Source organism: Motacilla alba, chromosome Z (assembly GCF_015832195.1).
Source record: "Motacilla alba alba isolate MOTALB_02 chromosome Z, Motacilla_alba_V1.0_pri, whole genome shotgun sequence".
NCBI lineage: Eukaryota > Metazoa > Chordata > Aves > Passeriformes > Motacillidae > Motacilla > Motacilla alba.
In genome coordinates this window covers 22,556,767-22,575,879 of record NC_052046.1, presented here as the reverse complement: position 1 = coordinate 22,575,879, position 19,113 = coordinate 22,556,767, and the positions used below count along the sequence as shown (strand labels likewise).

The 19,113-nt window shown below is 38.5% G+C and overlaps 1 protein-coding gene across 3 annotated transcripts in view; it reads right to left on the bottom strand.

Annotated features, from left to right (window-relative positions):
* Positions 1–1,152: 1,152 nt before the first annotated feature.
* Positions 1,153–19,113, bottom strand: part of HOMER1 (homer scaffold protein 1) — a 90,269-nt gene continuing 72,308 nt past the window's right edge. For all 3 annotated transcript variants that reach the window (XM_038125010.1, XM_038125012.1, XM_038125011.1), the window contains 3 exons: positions 12,187–12,297; positions 10,432–10,512; positions 1,153–4,819 (listed from right to left, as the gene is read on the bottom strand). In XM_038125010.1, coding sequence (XP_037980938.1) covers positions 4,631–4,819; positions 10,432–10,512; positions 12,187–12,297 — 381 coding nt within the window. In that variant the 3' untranslated portion in view covers positions 1,153–4,630. The remainder of the gene's footprint in view (positions 4,820–10,431; positions 10,513–12,186; positions 12,298–19,113) is intronic.

The window sequence follows — 19,113 nt, the reverse complement described above, 5'->3', positions numbered from 1 at the left end:
CCTTTGATAGTTACTTTCCTTCCAATATCTTTATCTGAAAATACTAAGGAATGCCAGATGTATCACTGCATGTGAGCTCTGCTTATGCAAGACCCAGCAATAAGGGGGAAAGTAGGTATATTGTGTTTCTTTGGTCCTATGATGAGCTGCCAGCAATGCAGAAGCAGAACTGGCCACTGCAGGTCCCTGAGAGGTTGTGGCGGGCAAGCTATGAGACCCCTTATGGTGTGAAAACCCACTTATGTCTATAGTATCTAGAGGTATTGTGACATTTAGATTCACACCTGCTTTCTGGCTAGGCATGGCCAGAAGAGTGGACATGAGCTGAACTGACTCTGGGATCTAACACAAAACTTCACTCATTGTTCCAAAATGTTTAACATAACAGGGAAAAATTCATCCATCCTGTCTGAAGTAAGTGGAGGAACTAAGGCTGCTAAGCAAAAACACAGATTTCAAATAACGTGTGTTATTCCATGATATGGTCTCTGCTTAGCACTGTTCAGAGGTAGTGCACAAATGCAGCATTACTAAGAAAATGTAAACAAGACAGTTTGAACATTGCTTAGCAGAGTCCGGTCCATTTTCTGAAAAAGAAACCCCAGTGTATAGGTGTGCACTTAACTGGCATGTTCAGTTACTGAGACTGAGCTATACACATTGGGATAGAGTTTCTTGATGGTATTTTTTTTAATTGTTTTCTGACATCCAGATCTAATCTCTAATTAGATCTATCTTTGGCCTTAAGGTTTTTACAACTAACCAAGTTAAGTGCTTTTACTGATATCTGCAGCTCTGCAGAGAATTAAGGTCTGCAACAGTTTTCCATTCCTCTCTCCATGCAGTATTTCTGAAAAATGGCTTTGATTTTGACTTTTGAATGCAGTGTTCACAGAGTGCTGTTCAGCAGCCACTTCAGTACAGAATATATAAGATGACAGAATGAAATGAGGTTTAGCCTCTTATTGAAGGCAAACCTGAAGTTAATCCCCAGCTGGTAGAAAAATGAGCAGAAATCAGAAACCTTTCACAACTGACAACTGAAAAGACATATCCCAAGACATTAATCTTTAATTGATGCATTGTTAATTCTAGGGTTTTCTCTAAAGGAATTATCTTGGGAATGCCACCGATAGAGTTAAATGATACTTATTTGTGTAACAACTGGTTTAGCCCTTTATTAATTAATTAATTAATTTATTTATTTATTTATTTATATTTTACCTGAAAATGTATTTTCTTAGAGACATTATAACCGCATTTCTGCATTATCAGTTCATTTTGTTCTCCTCTTTCCTGGATATATTGGCCAGGAAAAGGAACTTCTAGTCATCTATAATGGATAGTTTAAGTCACATGTTTTACTTTGTCCACATAGAAAAATGCAATTTCTGGATCATTGAGGCATATAGATTATGAACAATACAATTCAAAAACTAGCTACCCAGAGGGGGATATACTTACAAAAAATTTTTATGTCAAAGTCAGGATTTCACAACATAAACACACTAATGCAAAATCCAGTAGCACCTGAAAGATTAAGGTAGCTGCTGCTATCACTTGCACATACTTGAAAAAGATTTAAGGAAAAAAAAAAAAGAGTAATACATTCTCCAGAGAATAGCAAGTGTATTTCAAAATAAAGAACTGTGGTTTAATATCTTTTTTCTTTTTTTTTTTTTCTATTTCTGTATTTCTGTGAGGCTTATGGTAATTCTTTTGTTGGCTTTTTTTTTTTTCCCCAAGACTGTAGTTGCCATTTAAATTTATACACAAAGTAACTGCTCTCCCCTCCAGTGCAAGTTCATGGTAATGTTTTCAGGCTATAGTACTGAACACTGTCTTCTTGTATACATATTCCCACAGTTTCATTAAAGATAGATACAATGTACAGTACTTGTTTCTGGGACATAATGTTTCAAATGGCAAAACCTTTATGTTAAAACAGAAGTGAAGAGGCTACAGTAGGTATAGCCACCTAAGTATGAACTTTAGATCACCAATTCTAAACGCTTGCCTACTGTACATAAGCATTAAAAATAGTCTTAGACATAGGATTTTATTTATATGTGCACGTATGTCCACCTCATCCCATATTTATGTTTGGCAACTATTTGGGAATTCAAAGGTGCAGCCCTCAGTAATTGTATTATTAAAAAAAAAAAGAAGAAATGAAGCTTATCTATTCTATGAGAAAAAGAAATTCTCAAATATCAATTTCCAATTTTAAATTTAATTTCAATAGGAAAATATTAAAAATGTGCACATCTAAATTTTTCCATGTTCTGTATATACATATGTGTGTGTACTTATACATATAAATGCTCATGTACCACACATATTCACAAAATTTAAGTGGAAATATTTCTGTCCACTATTCTTCCCACACATATGACATCATATCTTTAAAAATGTCAATAATAATATCATTAAAAATAATATTACATTTATTCCATCGTTATGTTTTTTTTTATTCTTTCTTCATCCTTATTATGTCCACTGAGCATTAACAGGCCAAATTCTCCTTGCACTTCCACGGATGTTATGCCAACAGAATGTTGCTGACATCACATCAAGGACACATCTGGTTTACAGCAGCACAAGTGACAGGAGAATCAGGCCCAAATATCCCCAGGAAAATTAAAAACTGGCTGTATCTGCTCATATGGACCTGATGAAGATATACACACTACTGTCTAAAATCCCCTGAATGATTAACATGTAGCTCACCACAAAGTTTTCAACCAGTAGCACAATGAAACAAGCTCCCCCCACCCCTTTAATAAATGTGAGAAAATACCCTAAAAAATATGGAGAAAGCGTAAACATTGTGTATATTACATACCATATAATACATTACAGTTTTAGCATTTAACCTAAGCCACTTCCCTGACTAGTCAGGGGAGAACTGATAAATCACCACTTAAGAAAAGAAAAGAAAAAGTATTTCAGAAATAAAGCATGTCTTTCCAATATAAATGACAACCTGCGTGTATTATATGGTACATACACACAGTACATACATGAAAACAAGCTTATCTTTTCTACTTCAATCTAAGTGAAGAAAACTGTGTTCTACAAATTGAATAAGCAGCTAGATTTCATGTTCAACATTCAAATTAATTTGGGGAGCAAACAAAGGTTTGTGCATCTTTCAACTCTGAGGTCTGACATTCATTCATACATTTTAAAAAAGCCCTCTTCTTCAGCATTACAAGCAATTTATGGCAAGAATGCACTGTGATGCAAGACACATGACAATTGGCTTACCTTTCAAAGAGTTGTTTTTTTTTTTAAATAAATCTATTATATAAAGAAATATGTGTTTGCCAAAAGTCTGTTAAAATTACATCAAAACAACTTTAAAACCTGCTCACTGAGGATAATTCAATTCAATGTTTTTAAACACTTAGTTAACAGTTCAGAATATTGCCTGGTGTAGTTAGGATAAAGATGTGATATGAAGACCCATAAAAGAGTAAACATGTCTTCAGTTCAATTTGCTATGACAACAAAACTTCAAGAAAAAACTTCTAGCCTTTTTGGCTAGACACGTTCAGTGTACGAACAATCCCTTGCAGTACCTCTGTGCTCTTAATGAATCCGAAACAGAACAGTGCTCCCCGTAAGCCATTATTCACAGAACCTCTACTTCATGTCACATTCTGAAAAAGTCTCTCTTGCAGAACAGATTAACAGCAAACTGAACATTCATTAAAAGTATCAAGGCCAGAAAACAAAAGACTGGCCATTCCTTGTTATGTGTGCAGGTCAAATTTAAAATGGTAAGTTTACATTTAAAATTCTCAGGGCTGTTTGGGCTTTTTATTTTTCCTGTGGGACTCACCTTCTGTCACTGGTTGGCTTCAAAATTTAGTTAAGTGGAAGATACTATCTCACTGTAAGTACATGGAATTCATATGAGAAACTAAACCTCACATTGGACAATATTGTAGAACACCAAAGTAAGCTCCATAAAGAAATACGGTATCTTCCAGTATATATGTATAGCTATAAAAAAAACCCAAAAAAACAACCAGCCAACCGACCCCAAAAAAACAAAAAGGAAGAAGTTTATACAAGCAATTATAGTAAATTTGTTTCAATTAAAGATGCAACTCTCTCTCATTCCCGGCAAGAATAAATTTGTTCCGGCACTGCTTCTCCACAGTGCAACATATCCTGAGAAATTATTAAGAACAAAATACAGGGCTGTCATCACTAAGTTCTTGCACAAAACACAGCATTTAAATATCTTAAATAAAACAGCCAATAACCTATATTGTATATGTCACAAAATGGGGTGTGTCCTGGGACACTGCTAATTCTTCCATCACTGATAATTAGAAAAGGATTGCATTCTATTATTCTTAATGTTTTTCAAGTTATCTGCTGCCAATAATGTAAAAGGAGGTAATTTGTAATTCAAGTTTTTTTCTTAGTTATTTTTTTCTTAAACTGGCTACAAGCTAAGTTCTAAATTTTACATTGAATTACGAGTCAAATTTAAAACAATCCCTCTCAGAGGAGCATTTTCTGATTTTGTGCAACTTTGATGCAGAGCCCAACATGGTCCTATGAAGAGAGACAGTGCATCTTTAAGCTGATTGGCACTGAAATCCCATTTTCTTTAACTGCACTCTATTAGCTTGGCCAAGTTATCTCGTAATTCTGTTAGTTCAAATATTTTTCCATCAAGAATTTCTAAAAGTGTCTTCAAGTTATTGCGAAAAGCTTCTTGCTCATTCTGACTTTTCTCCAGACGTTGCTCTAGATCAGACAGCTGTCCTTCCAGGTCTTTGTTTCGAATTTCTACTTCCTTTGGAGAAAATACACAACATGTTAATGTGTTGTCTGCAAACAGAAAGCACTCTAACATCCTCTTGGTACTCATGCTATTTTTGTCTACTGCTTTTTAAAATAATTTGTAACCCTTTACAGTTTTCAGTATGTCAAAACCAAAACCTGAATTGTTACTACGATTGCATATGTACTGCCGCTTCCTCCATTTTTCCATAATTATCTGAAGGACTGAAACTTTTGGAGAGGAACAAACTTTAGTCAGTGAAAAAATAATACACTTATTCAGGTATGTTATCACTTCTATAATTCAGAAATGCTCTGCCTAATGAAAATGCCTTCTCAGAGTTTACTTACATTCAAGTATGCCCTGATTTAGACTACATGATTTGCTCAAGGACACGGTTCTCCATCAAAAGTTCTCATGCAAAAACCCATCCAGAACACTGCTTTAGAGACAGAGGAGCACCACCTTATTCCCATCCTGTGTATGGCCTTTGCGCTTTGAAAATTAAGACAGGAACATAACCGGGCCCAAGCAGTTTCAAGGTGACTGTAACAAATGTAAACCAGGAGGTGCAAGTTGCACATTGTGCCTCACTGCACGGCATCCACCTGCGGAGCAGGGACAATGGGAGAGCCACCACGGCTGCACGGACGTGCCGTTCCCATGCAGTGGGGGAAAGATGAAGCAGCAGCACATTGGACACAGCCCAGGGGGTCTGACCCTGAGCAAGCTCAGTTCTCACTCACAAGGAGAAGCCCTTGGCATCCACCCCTGGGTCTCCTCGCAATTCCAGCTTGCACCTGATGGGTGACAGTGTCAACTGCTCTGCCCTGTGCAAGACAGGTGCCCTCTCTTCAATCAAATCACAAATGAATCAGTCACCTGGGTCTGGAATAGCATATTGTTCTTTGTTCCATTCATTACACACCTAATAAATTCATGCTAAGTTTTGTAATTTCAGTTACAAAAATCACTTCAAAGGCAGCACAGAGACAGGGTGTTTAGTACACCATACACCTTGTAGAGCCATCTCTGGAAAAGTCCATAGTGAATTCATATTATGTATGGTAAAATGTTTTTCAACACCTCCTCCCTTTACAGTGGTTTTGTGTCACAAAGCTTTAACTGGCCTGCTCTGACATTTTACTACAACTAGTTTCACAAATAAGAAGGGAGATCTGGTAGCAGTCAATGATCACAGCATGAGAAACTCCTCTTTGAGCCCTCCAACTCTCTCACTGGTTTTAGAGTGATTCTTCTGTCTCCCTCAAGGCTAAGAAATATATTCATGTTTACATTGGAGAGATCTCAGCTACCCATAGAAAACAAGCTGACCTATACAGAAAATATACTGGGTCATTCAAGAGTAACAGGTATGTATGTAATGGCAGCCCTGTGTGAAAGCCTCAAAAAGGTATCCACTTGTGAGGGGTCTGACGGCAGCATTGATTGGGTGCTGCATCCCTGGCCAAAGGAGGGATGGGGTGACATGGGCAGTGCTTAGTTTCAGCACCCAGCCTCTGCAGCAGTGGAGAGTACTGGGCCCCCTGGCAGTGCTGCAGGACATTCACTGCCTCATAGCTGTGGCTGCTTGTGGAGCCAAGGGTTACCTCCCAGCCGAACTGAAGGCCTCCCTTACTTCTTGTTTGCAAACAAGCAAGTAAAAAACTATGCAGTTTTGGGCACCAGTCTTGAAAGCCAGCACACCTGAGAGTAGGAATTGTCCCTTACAGCCAGGCTCAAGAGAAGAATTGATTTGTTCGGCACTAAGTAATTTTGTTGCCAAAGCGCTAAAAGAAGCTAACTGGAAGCGCACTTGTAGAAATTATACAAATACAGTGCATACATGCTTATATAGTGAATAGCTACCCCACTGCTGCTACAAATGAAGACAACTGGTTATAACCCAGTCATACCATGTAAAGACTCTTCTTCATTGCATCTACTCCTGCCTTCCAAGCCAAGTACTTACAAGTCCTCCCTGGCGTAGTGATTGCACAGGTTCAAGACCCTCTGAGGGCCAAGTAATTACAGTATAGGACATAAAAATGAAACCCAAGGTCTCTCAGCTTTGCCAGAGTGACACAGTCTTTTCTTTAGCACACAGAAAACTGATTGCTGTTTTCCAGTATTTGCCCATCCTGTCATTGCTCCTCTCCTAGTCACCAAATCTGTGTGCTCTATGAAGTCTTCTTGCCACTGCTCTTATCTTAATGACAATTAATCCCTGCAAGTGGACAAGCCAGTGATAAAATAGACCACTTTGGGACAAATCTACAGATACTTATATGGCTTTACATTGTGATGTCTGGGCTTGACTAGAGCATTCTGTTGGCCTGTATCTACCACTGAAGAATACCTTTCAGACCCTTCTCGCACATTTTTAATGAAATATGCCAGAAGATGTTGCTTTTAATTTCTGAAAAATGCTACTTAAATTTACATTCGACACTTATGCGTATTTACCCTAAATTAGTATTAATGCTTTCTGCAATGTTATTGCATTATGAACATAAGTTCATGTCCAGCTCATGTGCAGTTCCTGTTTCAAATCAGCCAACCTCAAAACTAGCTTCTTGATTGGAAGAGGTGGATTACATGTAATGTAATCTATTCCCCTAACTGTGCCATTTCCTTTTACTGGCATCTGGTCTCATCCAACAATAAATTGACTCTTTGATACATTCAGGTCCTTTTCAAAATGTATTTTGCATTTGGATTTTTTACCTTTGGTTTTTTCAAGCTCTTCTTTCATGAGATGTAACCATTTCTCATATTGTTTTCTCTTACAGAATAAATAAATCACTACTAGTTATGTTTGTTGTTCTCACTGTAACAATCTTTTGCAGAATTCAGTGCAAGGATTGGAATTAAATATTCAAACCATACACAACAGCTACATTTAGGAATCAGCCATATTAATGAAGATATTCTGACCTATTGTGAGAGTCATGCTGATCATGACTCACTGATATGACTTCTCTACACTACAAATCAGGAATTAGGACTCTGATACTTAACCTTCATGATAACATATTGTTCTTCACTAGAGTTTTCCAAGATTGATATCTAATCAATTCCTGATATGCATCTATCAGAAATGAAATACACCTTGAAATACTAATTTCTTTGTATAGCATTTTTCATAGAGGATTTTTACCAAAATATTTTCAAGTTACATAATCCCCTTGCAAAACACAAGAGGGAAAAATAAAGCACAAGAACAAAGAGTGAGAGAAACAGACACAAACCCTGGAGAGAATCACCCTGAAAATAAATGATGAGTCAGGTAAGTGAACATACATGAGATAATGTGAAGCTACAGTGGACAATGTGACAGATGTAGGGTGAAGTGGCTCAGAGAACACCAGTATAATCAAAGCAGGACAACTACAGCAAAGCACAGACTCAAGATCTTTTTCTGGGGCAGGATCAGGGCAGTAATTAAGTTTAAGCTTAATAAAGACACCTTTTAATTCAGATCCTAAGTGATCCTTTAAATAGACCTTAGAGAATATTTGAATACATGAATATGAATAAAACCATATAGAGTCATTTCCAGAAACAGATCACTTACAATGTGACACACGGACGTATATACAAAATATATCCATTTGGTGATTAAGCAACCACAGAACCATAAAATGGATTAGGTTAGAAGGGCCCTTAAAACAACCCAACAAAGGGTTTCAACCCTTTGTCATGGGCAGGAACCCTCTCCTCCAGATATGGCTGCTCAAGGCGCCATTCAACCAGGCCTTGGATATTTCCGGGGTGGGGCATCCATAACTTTTTTGTGTAACCTGAAGCAGTGCTTCACCACCATCACCAAGTAGAATTTCATCCTAGTATCTATTCTGTACCTACATTCTTTCAGTTTGAAGACATTACTCCTTGTCCTATCTCTGCAGTTCCTGATGAAGAGTCCCTCCCTGGCTCCCTGGTAGACCTCTTTCACATACGGTAAGGTTGCTCTCCATGCAACCTTCTCCAGGCTGAACAGGAGAGGTGCTCCATGCCTCTGATCATCTTTGTGCCCTCCTCTGGACTCCCTCCAGCAGCTCCATGTCCTTCCTGTGCTGTGACCCCAGAGCTGATGCAGCACTGCAGGTGGGGTCTCAGCAGAGCAGAGCAGAGGGGCAGAATCCCCTCCCTGGCCCTGCTGCCCACACTGCTCTGGATGCAGCCCAGGACACGTGTGGCTCTCTGGGCTGTGAGCACACACTGCTGGTTAGTGTTGAATTTTTCATCTACCATCACCACCAAGTCCTTCTGGGCAGGACTGCCTTGAATCACTTATACAAAAATATACCAAAATGGAACTACTGACTTTATAAGGTAAAATTTTATTAAAAATTTGCCTTTTTCTAATATTTCATCTCTTACTAGTCTAATAATTCTGCTTGCCAAGGACAATTCTGGCTCACTGCTACTTTTCGTATGATCTTGTGATAAAATTACTGCATTTGCTATTGCTAGAACGATTTCCAACCCTTATTACAACGTATCTTTTTAGTCTCTCACATAAATGTCTTTTCAGATGAAAATTTGTATATTTAGCCTAAAGCCAGCAACAACTTTTGGAACAGGCAAGGTCAGGTGTACTCAAAACACTCTTTAAACACTGTTCAAAGTAATAAACTTTGTATAAACAAGGTGACGTAAGAATGGGGAAAATGAATGAACTCATTTGATCTTTAGTGTTTTATTCTGTAGGTTAAAATTTGATTCATGGAGGTTCCGATTCATGTCACACATTTCAATGAATACCTACCTAATGATTTTTAAGCTATGGCTGTGATCTAATGGGGCACGCTTTCAGCATGCTAAGCCATTGAACCAAGAGAATTCACTTTCAGCACTTTAGGGCTGGAGCTATTTAATGCCTGAGTTTCCAGTTCTTTCAAAACTCAGAAGGCTGAACCCAGAGTGTAATCCACGTAAGCTTTTGGTCATTCCAAAGGCAGGTGTGACAAGGAATGTGGCTATGCATGCTGGCCAGGGCAGCGACAGACAGGAAAGAGCTCAGATGGAGCACAGGAGGATATAATGAGAGAACATGGAATCCAGCAGCCTCAGGTAACTGGCATTACACACAGTAAGAAAAAACTGCTAAAAACCAATAAAAGCACAATGTTTCTTAATAACTCTAAGAAAATGTAGAAAGTGTGGTTTTAAAGCCTGTACCACACAAAAGAACTGTAACCTTACTTTCTCAAGGTATATTTAAAAGCTGAACACAAACTCATCCCAGGCTGATGATACATAGACAGACCGTTTCAGACCGTGGCATGCAAAAAATATGGGAAGACACTGCTGTGAAAATGAGACCAGAACTGTCCAGGACATGTATCAGGGAAGGATATTTGCTAACCTGAGAGTACTCTGTGGACTCGTAAAACCAATGTGGATGTGTTTCCTCAGATAAAAATAGCAATTTAGAGGAGGTAGAAATTTTGAAACAAATTCCTAAGGTTCATCCCAACCCAGCACTTTCAGGGCAGTCTAACTTACACATTCATGTGGCACATTCAGTGAACATAGCACAAATTGCACATGTGAACTGCTCACTTGCTGATAATTTTTCCCTTTTGTCTAAATTAAGATGATGCACTACATCTCACCTGTAACTTCTGGGTCAGAGAATCCCTCTGTGCTTGGAGCTCTCTGGCATTTTCAATTTCTTGTTTCAATCCTTCTATTTCCTAAGGGAGAAGAAACAACCTTGCTAGCAATGTGTTACCTGGCTTGGCCTCGGTGCTGGTAATCTGCCTCCTGCTTCTTCTTCTGAGAAAGTCATTGCAACAATACCAAAACTGGCAGTTGGCTACTGCCCATCAGAGAACATGATGTGTAAGCCCTGCTCCCAATATTTCTGAATCACAGTCCCAAAACAGTAACTCCATTGTGAATGAATAACAATAGAGAAAAGCATTTTCTTTTATAAAGGTCCAAGTTTTCTTTTCCTCTGAAGAGACATGAAATAATTTTTGCCCAAAAAATTAAGAAAACAAATTTAAAAATTAATTATTTCAATAATTTAAAATGTAATTAAAAATCAAATTTATACTTTAACTTCTATTCGAATCTACTCTTCCCCATTTTTTCAAGAAAAAAAATCCAATTTTCAAATGTAAATTCTTATTATGTCACCGCAGCAGGGCTGAACATCAAAAAACTGCCTGTTTAGATTGACTTCTGGAAAAAGAGAATCTAAAAGAAATGGCATCTTTAATTTAGCAATTAGAAAATAATAAGGTATAAAATAAGAAATATAGATGAAAGAGTGAACAGAAGAGAAACCTGTTCTTAGTTCACTTCCAGAGACAAGAATAGGAACAGTGAACAAAACTAAAAGGTATCAAACTTAAAACTAGTAAGTACCCTTGTCCAGACAGGCATATTCACCTCCTAGAACTCCTTTTGGCAAGATTGCTTTGCAGCCAACAACTCAGGATAATTCAAAAGCGAATGGGCAACAAAAATGGGAAACATTACCAAGCTGAGCCTAATCTATTAAGTAGGAAGGAGTTTGGAAAAGGCTTCGTTCCATTTTGGGAGGATATTCTGTAATGACTCTGCTTCTCTTGCATCCTCCTTGGAAACACCTCACAGCACTGAGAGAAGGCTTGGCAAGACACACTGCCCCTCCAAGTATACATGCCAGTGCACAGAGTCTCTTACATGGGGCAAATAATTCTTCCTGTGCAGCTGCTTCCATCCCTTTCTTACATCCATAAAGGGGTGATTCTTGATCATTCTTTGGCACAGATATGCTTTCCTCTAGGACATATGCCAATGCATGTGTTACTCCAATTTCTTTTATTTACTTGCTGCTGCTCCAGGCCAAGGCACATGGCACAGTAAATATCAAGTTTTAGGCTAGGGGTTTGGCATGTGTTTAAGGAAATTGATCTTATGGAATTGATTTTATGGACCATAAAGGTCAGCTCTATTAACAGAGCCTGAAAAAGAGACTGGCTGGACAAAGGCATTGATCTATTACTTGTTTCAAATCCTATTCTCCAGAAAAACAGAAAGCAAGCCTACAACAGCTTCCTTTCTTAGGGAATCTGGACTGCATCAGTGTGATGATTGCCCTGTGGAAACCACTTATGACTTACTTTTGCAAACAGAAATTTTTGGTAAAAGCAGGAAAACATGATATTTTTTTGTTGCTATCCAGATACCCAGCTCTATATTAGGCTGATGTAATTATATAAATGAAAAATACTAACAATTTCAAATAAGTTGAAAAATAATTTACTTTGCAACATTAATGGTAAATAATTCAGTATCTAGCAACCATCACAAGCTTAATATTGAAAGGTTTTAGAAATAATGTAATAGAAAAGCCAAAAAGAAATGTTAGCAGATACCTCTTCTTTTTTCTTCAGTGTAGACTCTAATTCCTGTATTGTCTGGTTTAATTCTGTTTTATGAGTGTGAACTGCATTGGCTTGACTGCTCACACACTCCAGCTCAGTCACCTGTTGAAATAAGTAGAAGAAACACATATAGAACTAATTTCAATATATTCAAGGTACTATTACTTCTTTGCATCAACAGCTGCCTTTGAAATACACCCTAACTTCTGGATGACTTCTGTTGATTAAAATGGTGAAGGTGTTTTATAAAGTCAGCATAATATTCCATTACATCTCGTTATGTTAGTTGTTGCTATGAATTCCTGGAAACAAAAAAAATTCATTTGTTATAGGCTAAGAACACTAATTAAAACTTATACTAATTATTGGAAGCTTTAAGAAAGTTCTGAATTACCACTTCAAACACAGTAATGCCTTGATGACTAAACACAGATCTGTCTGTCTAACTAACCTCTCCATCTGACACTTCTTAATGTTCTACCACCTTACTAAGCCACAATGTTCACACACTTCCTAGAAAGCAAATTAACATTTCTAGCATCATTCAGCATCAACAGTGCAAGAGCAGACACTCAGCCACCGAAGTACAGCTGCCAGCTTCTAACTTTCCCTAGTAATGGAGTTCATCTCTCAGTCACAAAGGCAACAGCTAATGTCACAGTTTGGATTCGCTCAGTTCCCCTTTTATTAGCAGACAGCAAGCATGCTCCATCTGCCCTTGATTATGTTAAGATACCTGGCAGTGGTATGCACTTTCGTTTTATTTTATAATCAAAAGGATGGTAATATTCTGCCGCTCACAGATAAACAGTTTTAAAAAACAGCTGCTGCATCAAAGAAAAAAAATCCATGCAGCTAGCATCTACGCAGCAAAGTCTCTGTTTATGTACCTCTCACATTACAGGTCAGAATATTAGAGAACTTTCACAACGCATGTCTGCTGCATGTGTGCACTAAAACATTTTTGTTCAATAACTAAAACTTAATAATGAATTTCTCTGCAGAAGTTATGAGCCTGTCAATCCTAATATATAGTTTTCAACAGAGCTGCATCACATACCTACAAATCTGGCCATAAAACTCCTTTGAACAAAGTGCTAGTGACAAAAATTCTGTGACAAAAATCTTTAACATTCAATTTAACATTCTTGGAGAGGCAGCCATTAGACAGAGGGCAGACATTTTCCAAGACAATTTTATTTCTTAGGTAAAATATCATCTCAGGAAATCAAGGTTGCTGCTTTCCAGCACAAATGTTCCCTAGCTAATAAAGCCACTGTGATACAAGTAATTATTTCAGACTCTGAACCATTTGTAGGCTTAAAAGGTAGATTACTGAATCAAGTCCAAGGGAAGTCAAGATGAAACACAAGGAAGTTAAAACAACCTCTCCTGTCTGAATCACAGACCACAAGCCTCTCCTCTGCAATAGCAATGATGAATCTAGGCTCTTCTGCTGGAAAGCTATTAGTTAGAGATGAGGTTTGTAATGGAGAGAACTGAGATTGGAACGAATTCTTGGCAGGGGGTAAAGGGAATGAAGGAGTACGATATAGCTTGGTACGGCAACATGCCCTGTCCACCTCAAAGAACTTTCTTATTTGCTGGTATTGTATCAAAAGGAATACCCGTGCTCATGACAGAAAAAAAAAAAAAGTGATTTGCTTCAATTTATTATATGCCACTGAGCATTACAACTGAAGTCTTAGATAATTTTCTGAATTACACATATCTATCTGTATTTAGATTCTTATAATACTGTTACAGTGTTCACCACTGCAATTACACAAACAAGAATTGGAACACATCGATGAGGACAAAACTATGTCTGCACAGTGTCTGACCTAGCATCTAGAGGGAGCAAGAATCAGAAAGGCACAGAGCAATTTAGGCTGGAAAAGGACTGGTGGACATCTGGTCAAGGCCTCCTAGTCAAAACAGGGCAAATTTTGAGTCACATTTGCTTGCTCAGAGTCTTGCCCCGTCAAGAATCCTCCACTATCAAGCAGAACTGTGACAGTTCTGACATTGCAGTTTTATGAAGAGCTCTAGCTCCTTTCTAAGTTTTGCTGGAACTGTCAAACTCATTCACCCCTTTCACCTTCAGCCCTTCTGATGCTGTTCTCAAACATTTCTAAGCTTTCCTGCTGAGAGGTTGAACAGTAACTTCCAAGAAGACAATCTCTCTGTAAAAGCTATTGCACTCAGCAAGACCCACTGGCCCTCAGCAAGCACCAGCACAGAATGCTCACTTAACACAAAACCTCATCTAGAGAGACAAAAGTAAGCCCAGTCCCCAAACTACCTCTGTCCTAGAACCTCATGCCTTGAAGCATGCCTGCAGAGGTCTCTCATCCTGTGACTAAGGAAGTATCTGGACTCCAACTGTTTTCCATATGGTTTCCTCTTGGCTGATACACATAGAAAGGGTGTATGTATTGGCGCAAACTGGGAATCCAAGGGACTGATGAATCGAACTGTTGGATGAAATGTTACTGTTCTAACTTGCATCTATTATTGCTGGTTAAACACACCTCCTGCAGCAGCCCTGCCAGGGGCATAGCTCATGTGAATACTCCCAAGTACACTCTGGTCCACGCTAACTCAACACACTTATTGAAATTGCTTAAGCAAACACAGATGATTACTCTTAAGCAGAGCAGTCTGTGCTCCCACAAACCTTCTTGCCAGCAGAGGCAACTGCTCTCAGAAGGACAATTAATTGCCAGCAGTAAAAAGGCTGTGATGTCTTACTCTAGCCCAGCTTTTCTCTGGCCAAACATCCGTCTCTTACTGATTATGCAAGAAAATAATGTTCAACTGTTCTGTTTACTGTTGATTGAAAACTCAGTAAGTTGGGAAGAAAAAAAAACAATTAAAAAAACTGGGTTACTTGAACCAGTCTTATTTAAATGCCCATTTCTACAGAGATCTGAAAAGATGTCAAATATTTCCATGATTTTATCTTCTTGAATGTACCTATAAAGAAGAAAAACATATTGTGACCCTTTCAAAAAGATCTGTAGAGTAAGATGGGCTGGAAAATGCTGTGATATGAAGAATATGAAACTGAAAACAGAAGTAACAAAAGATAAAACTCTAGGCACAAATCTGCATAGCATTTACTTGTCTTGTTTCCTGTCTCAAATTGCATTTAATTTTCTCATGACCAGTGGTCCAAAAATCATTACAAGAAACTGTTAATGCATTATGCACAGAAGGGGGCATAAAAGGCAGTTAAAGCGCTTTAGCCTGACCCTCCCACAGGCTATTATCAGGGACACCTCCTCATTCAGTGTTTCAGGTTTAAAAGCAAAGCTCAATCAATCCTTCAAAACCTTGCACAGCAGTATTAAGCAATGTACTCGTGATTACACCTCATTTTGAGTACAGAATTCAGACTGAAAGAAAAGTCTTTGAAAGGTAATTGGCTAAACAAAGTCCTGCTACTGTGCCACCATAAGACTGCACTGACTTGTATATCTGAAAACGCTGATAACTCTGCCTTTGTATTTGAGACTAAAAAAGAAAAAAGTTACTGTTCTTAGCCTCTGTTTATGTATCATCCCGGTAAGGACTACAAGCAAGGAAAATATTCTGAAAAGGCTTTTTAGTGACTATTTAGTGTGCAAACTCTTCTAGCATGTGGATGGCATTATACTCAACTGCCTACTTCAGTGTGAAATACATCAGCTGAAGTAGGACAGCAAGACAACTTCTTCTGGTAGACCCTAGACCCTCCTAGCAGTGGCCATTGTAGACTTTTCTGGACATTTTAGTCTAAGTTCAACAACTAATAAATGCAGGAGGATTCCAGGAAGAGATTTTCATTGCAGCAGAGGGCAAGCATACTGGGCTGCTGGAAAGACTGGAGGAATGAGGCTTCAGGTACACAAAACAACAAGGAGTAACAGCCTTGGTGTGAGTTTAAGACAGTGACTGCCCAAAGCTTCAGAAAACTGAAAAGACTCAAGAAAATCATGGCCACAGAAAATTACTTTGCAAGTGAAGACTTCAGGTAGATGGAAGAAAGAAGTGGAATGGCGCAAACATTTTGAGTTGTGACCTGCCCCAAGCAATTATTGACTAAATGATTCTGTGCTGTGTTTGCTCCAGCTGGATTAATTTTTTCAAACCACTTTCTTGAGATGAATCGTACAGTTCAGTACCAACAGATCATGCAATTCCTTCTTACCTACATAGAGAAATTATTCCAACTTCTACAGAAAGACAAAAAAAGACAGATCAGAACACAAATCCATCTAGAACACAGAATTTGTCACACAACTGTAGAATAATTCAGGTTGGAGAACACCCTTAAGATTACATAGAGTCCAACAGTCAACCCAGCACCGCCAACTCCATCACTAAGCCACATCTCCAAGTACTGCATCTACATGTCTCTCAAATACCTCCAAGGATAGTGACTACACCACTTCCCTGGACAGCCTGTTTAAATGTTTGACAGCCCTTTCTGTGAAGAATTTTTTCCTACTAACTAAACTGCCACAACTCTAGGCTATTTCCTCCGTCCTCTTGCTTGTTACTGGGGCAAAGAGACCAACCCCCACCTACAGTCTCCTTTCAGGCAGTTGTAGAGAATTATTAAGTCCCCTCTGACTCTCCTTTTCTCCAGGCTAAACATCCCCAGCTTCCTTGGTTGCTCCTCACAGGACTTGTGCTCCAGACCCTTCACCAGCTCGTCTGCCCTTCTCTGGACTCATTCCAGTACCAAAATGAGCTCCCTGACCTGAGGGGCCTAGAGCTGGACACAGAATTCGAGGTGTGGCCTCACCAGTGCCCAGCACAGGGGGACAATCCCTGCCCTGCTCCTGCTGGCCACACCATTGCTGATCCAGGCCAGGATACCATTGCCCTTCTTGGCCACCTGGGCACACCCTGGCTCATGTTCAGCTGCTGTCACCAGCACCCCCAGGTTCTTTCCAGCCACTCTGTCCCAGCCTGTGGCACTGCCTGGGGTTGTTGTGACCCAAGGGCAGGACCCAGCACTTGGCCTTGTTGAACCTCAAACCACTGGCCTCAGCCCATGATCCAGCCTGTCCAGATCCCTCTGCAGAGCCTTCCTGCCCTCCAGCAGATCAGCACTCCCACCCAGCTTGGTGTCACCTGCAAACTGACTGAGGGTGCACTCCATGAGATCATTGGTGAAGATACTAAACAGGACTGGCCCCAGTACTGAGCCCTGGGGAACAGCACTAGTGACTGAAAACCAGCTGGATGTAACTCTGCTCACCACCACTCTCTGAGCCTGGCCATCCAAACAGTTTTTTACCCATATTAGCATCATATATTCAGTGTGGCTGTAGCCTATTTTCTCTACCTGACACAACTAACTTGTTGTTTCTATAATGGTGTTAAGAAATGTGAAAATGCAGAAAACAAGAAACATTGATTTTTAAGGGTAATTCTGACGGAAGAAAAAGCACACAATGGTATTATTCATATAAATCACTTCTGACAGGAAATTAATTATTGTAGTTTTCCAAGATTTATCCATAGATAAAGTAATAAAACCTGAGGGTGAGTGTTGTGCACTACCAGCAATTTATTACTTTTTTCAACAGAGAAAAAAAGATTTTGCTGAAAAAGGACACATTTCTGTCTTTGGGCAGTTGATGCCTTAAGCCATGGAAATACCAAAATGTTTTCCCCAGTAGATGAAATAGGAATAACCTATCATCTGCTTGATTTTTGTGAAGAAAGCAATGAAACTGTAGTAGGAATCTTTGAAAATATAACAAGTTTACTAGAATTGATGATTTGACCTTCAGCCATGCATTATTATTTGCAATTGATAAGGTAATAACTTAATTGAAAGCACATCCCTTTCCCTACAATCTAATTAGCAAGTACTTTTTCCAGTCACCTGGCCAGTTCATGAAACACATGCAATGCAAACACTGCACAGATATCATCCTTCAGTCCTGAGGATCTAAATCCAGTCATTTTCTTATTCACCTGTAGAGTTTTGGAATTATAATATGTATTTAATTCTGCAAGCTTTAACTATGTAAACATCTTGTCGCATGCCTCCACAAAGCATGTGTTTTATAACTTGTAGATAAATATATCTTAACACTTTTCTGAAGATTTTTTAGAAATAAGAAGATGGGGATGAGAGAGCACTTCGGTGAAAAATTATTTCATTAGCCAGAGTCAGAGTAGCTTAGTTGCTGGTTTGTTGGGGTTTTTTTTCCAAATTATTATCTTGTCTATGACACATTCAATGAAAGTGAATTCCCAGAAAAAAAAAAAAAAAAGAACCCTAGAAAAACAGTCTTGGGTCCTAAATACAAATCTTCTCTTAAGAAAAAAAAAAAGGCAAACTGAAGAAGACCAAAAAGACTTCAATCCACCATAAATTTAAAAAAATAGGCATATTCACATTTTGATTCAAGGAACATAACCTGATACAACTGCTCTGAAAAGAGATCATCTTTCTTGTAAAGTGTAATTATTAACCAAAAGTTTGAATCTTTATATATGCTAGGTGGATTACCTGTATTAGGAATCACAGACACAAAGGGAGATAAAAATATGTGCTGGGTTTCACAATTCTTCTTCTAAGAAATGCTTTGATAGCCTAAGGCTGACAACACATACTGTTTCAAAAATAATAAAGCACTTATGATGGCTGAAATGGATATTCTAGAGACTAAAATGTATATCTGAGAAAAAATTCCCAACATATTGTCTGAAATAAAATGCTTGTATTTTTTTTCCTTTGGTATCCCCTAATGCCATGCAAAAAAGTGGTCATCTATTTTCATTGTAAACAAGAAGTACAGAGCTGCTATCTAAACACATGCTAATTACAGTATCTTCAGGAGAAGATTATACTTGGTTAACTTTTTTCCCTTAATCAATCAAACCTAATTTATTCAAAATTTATTCAAA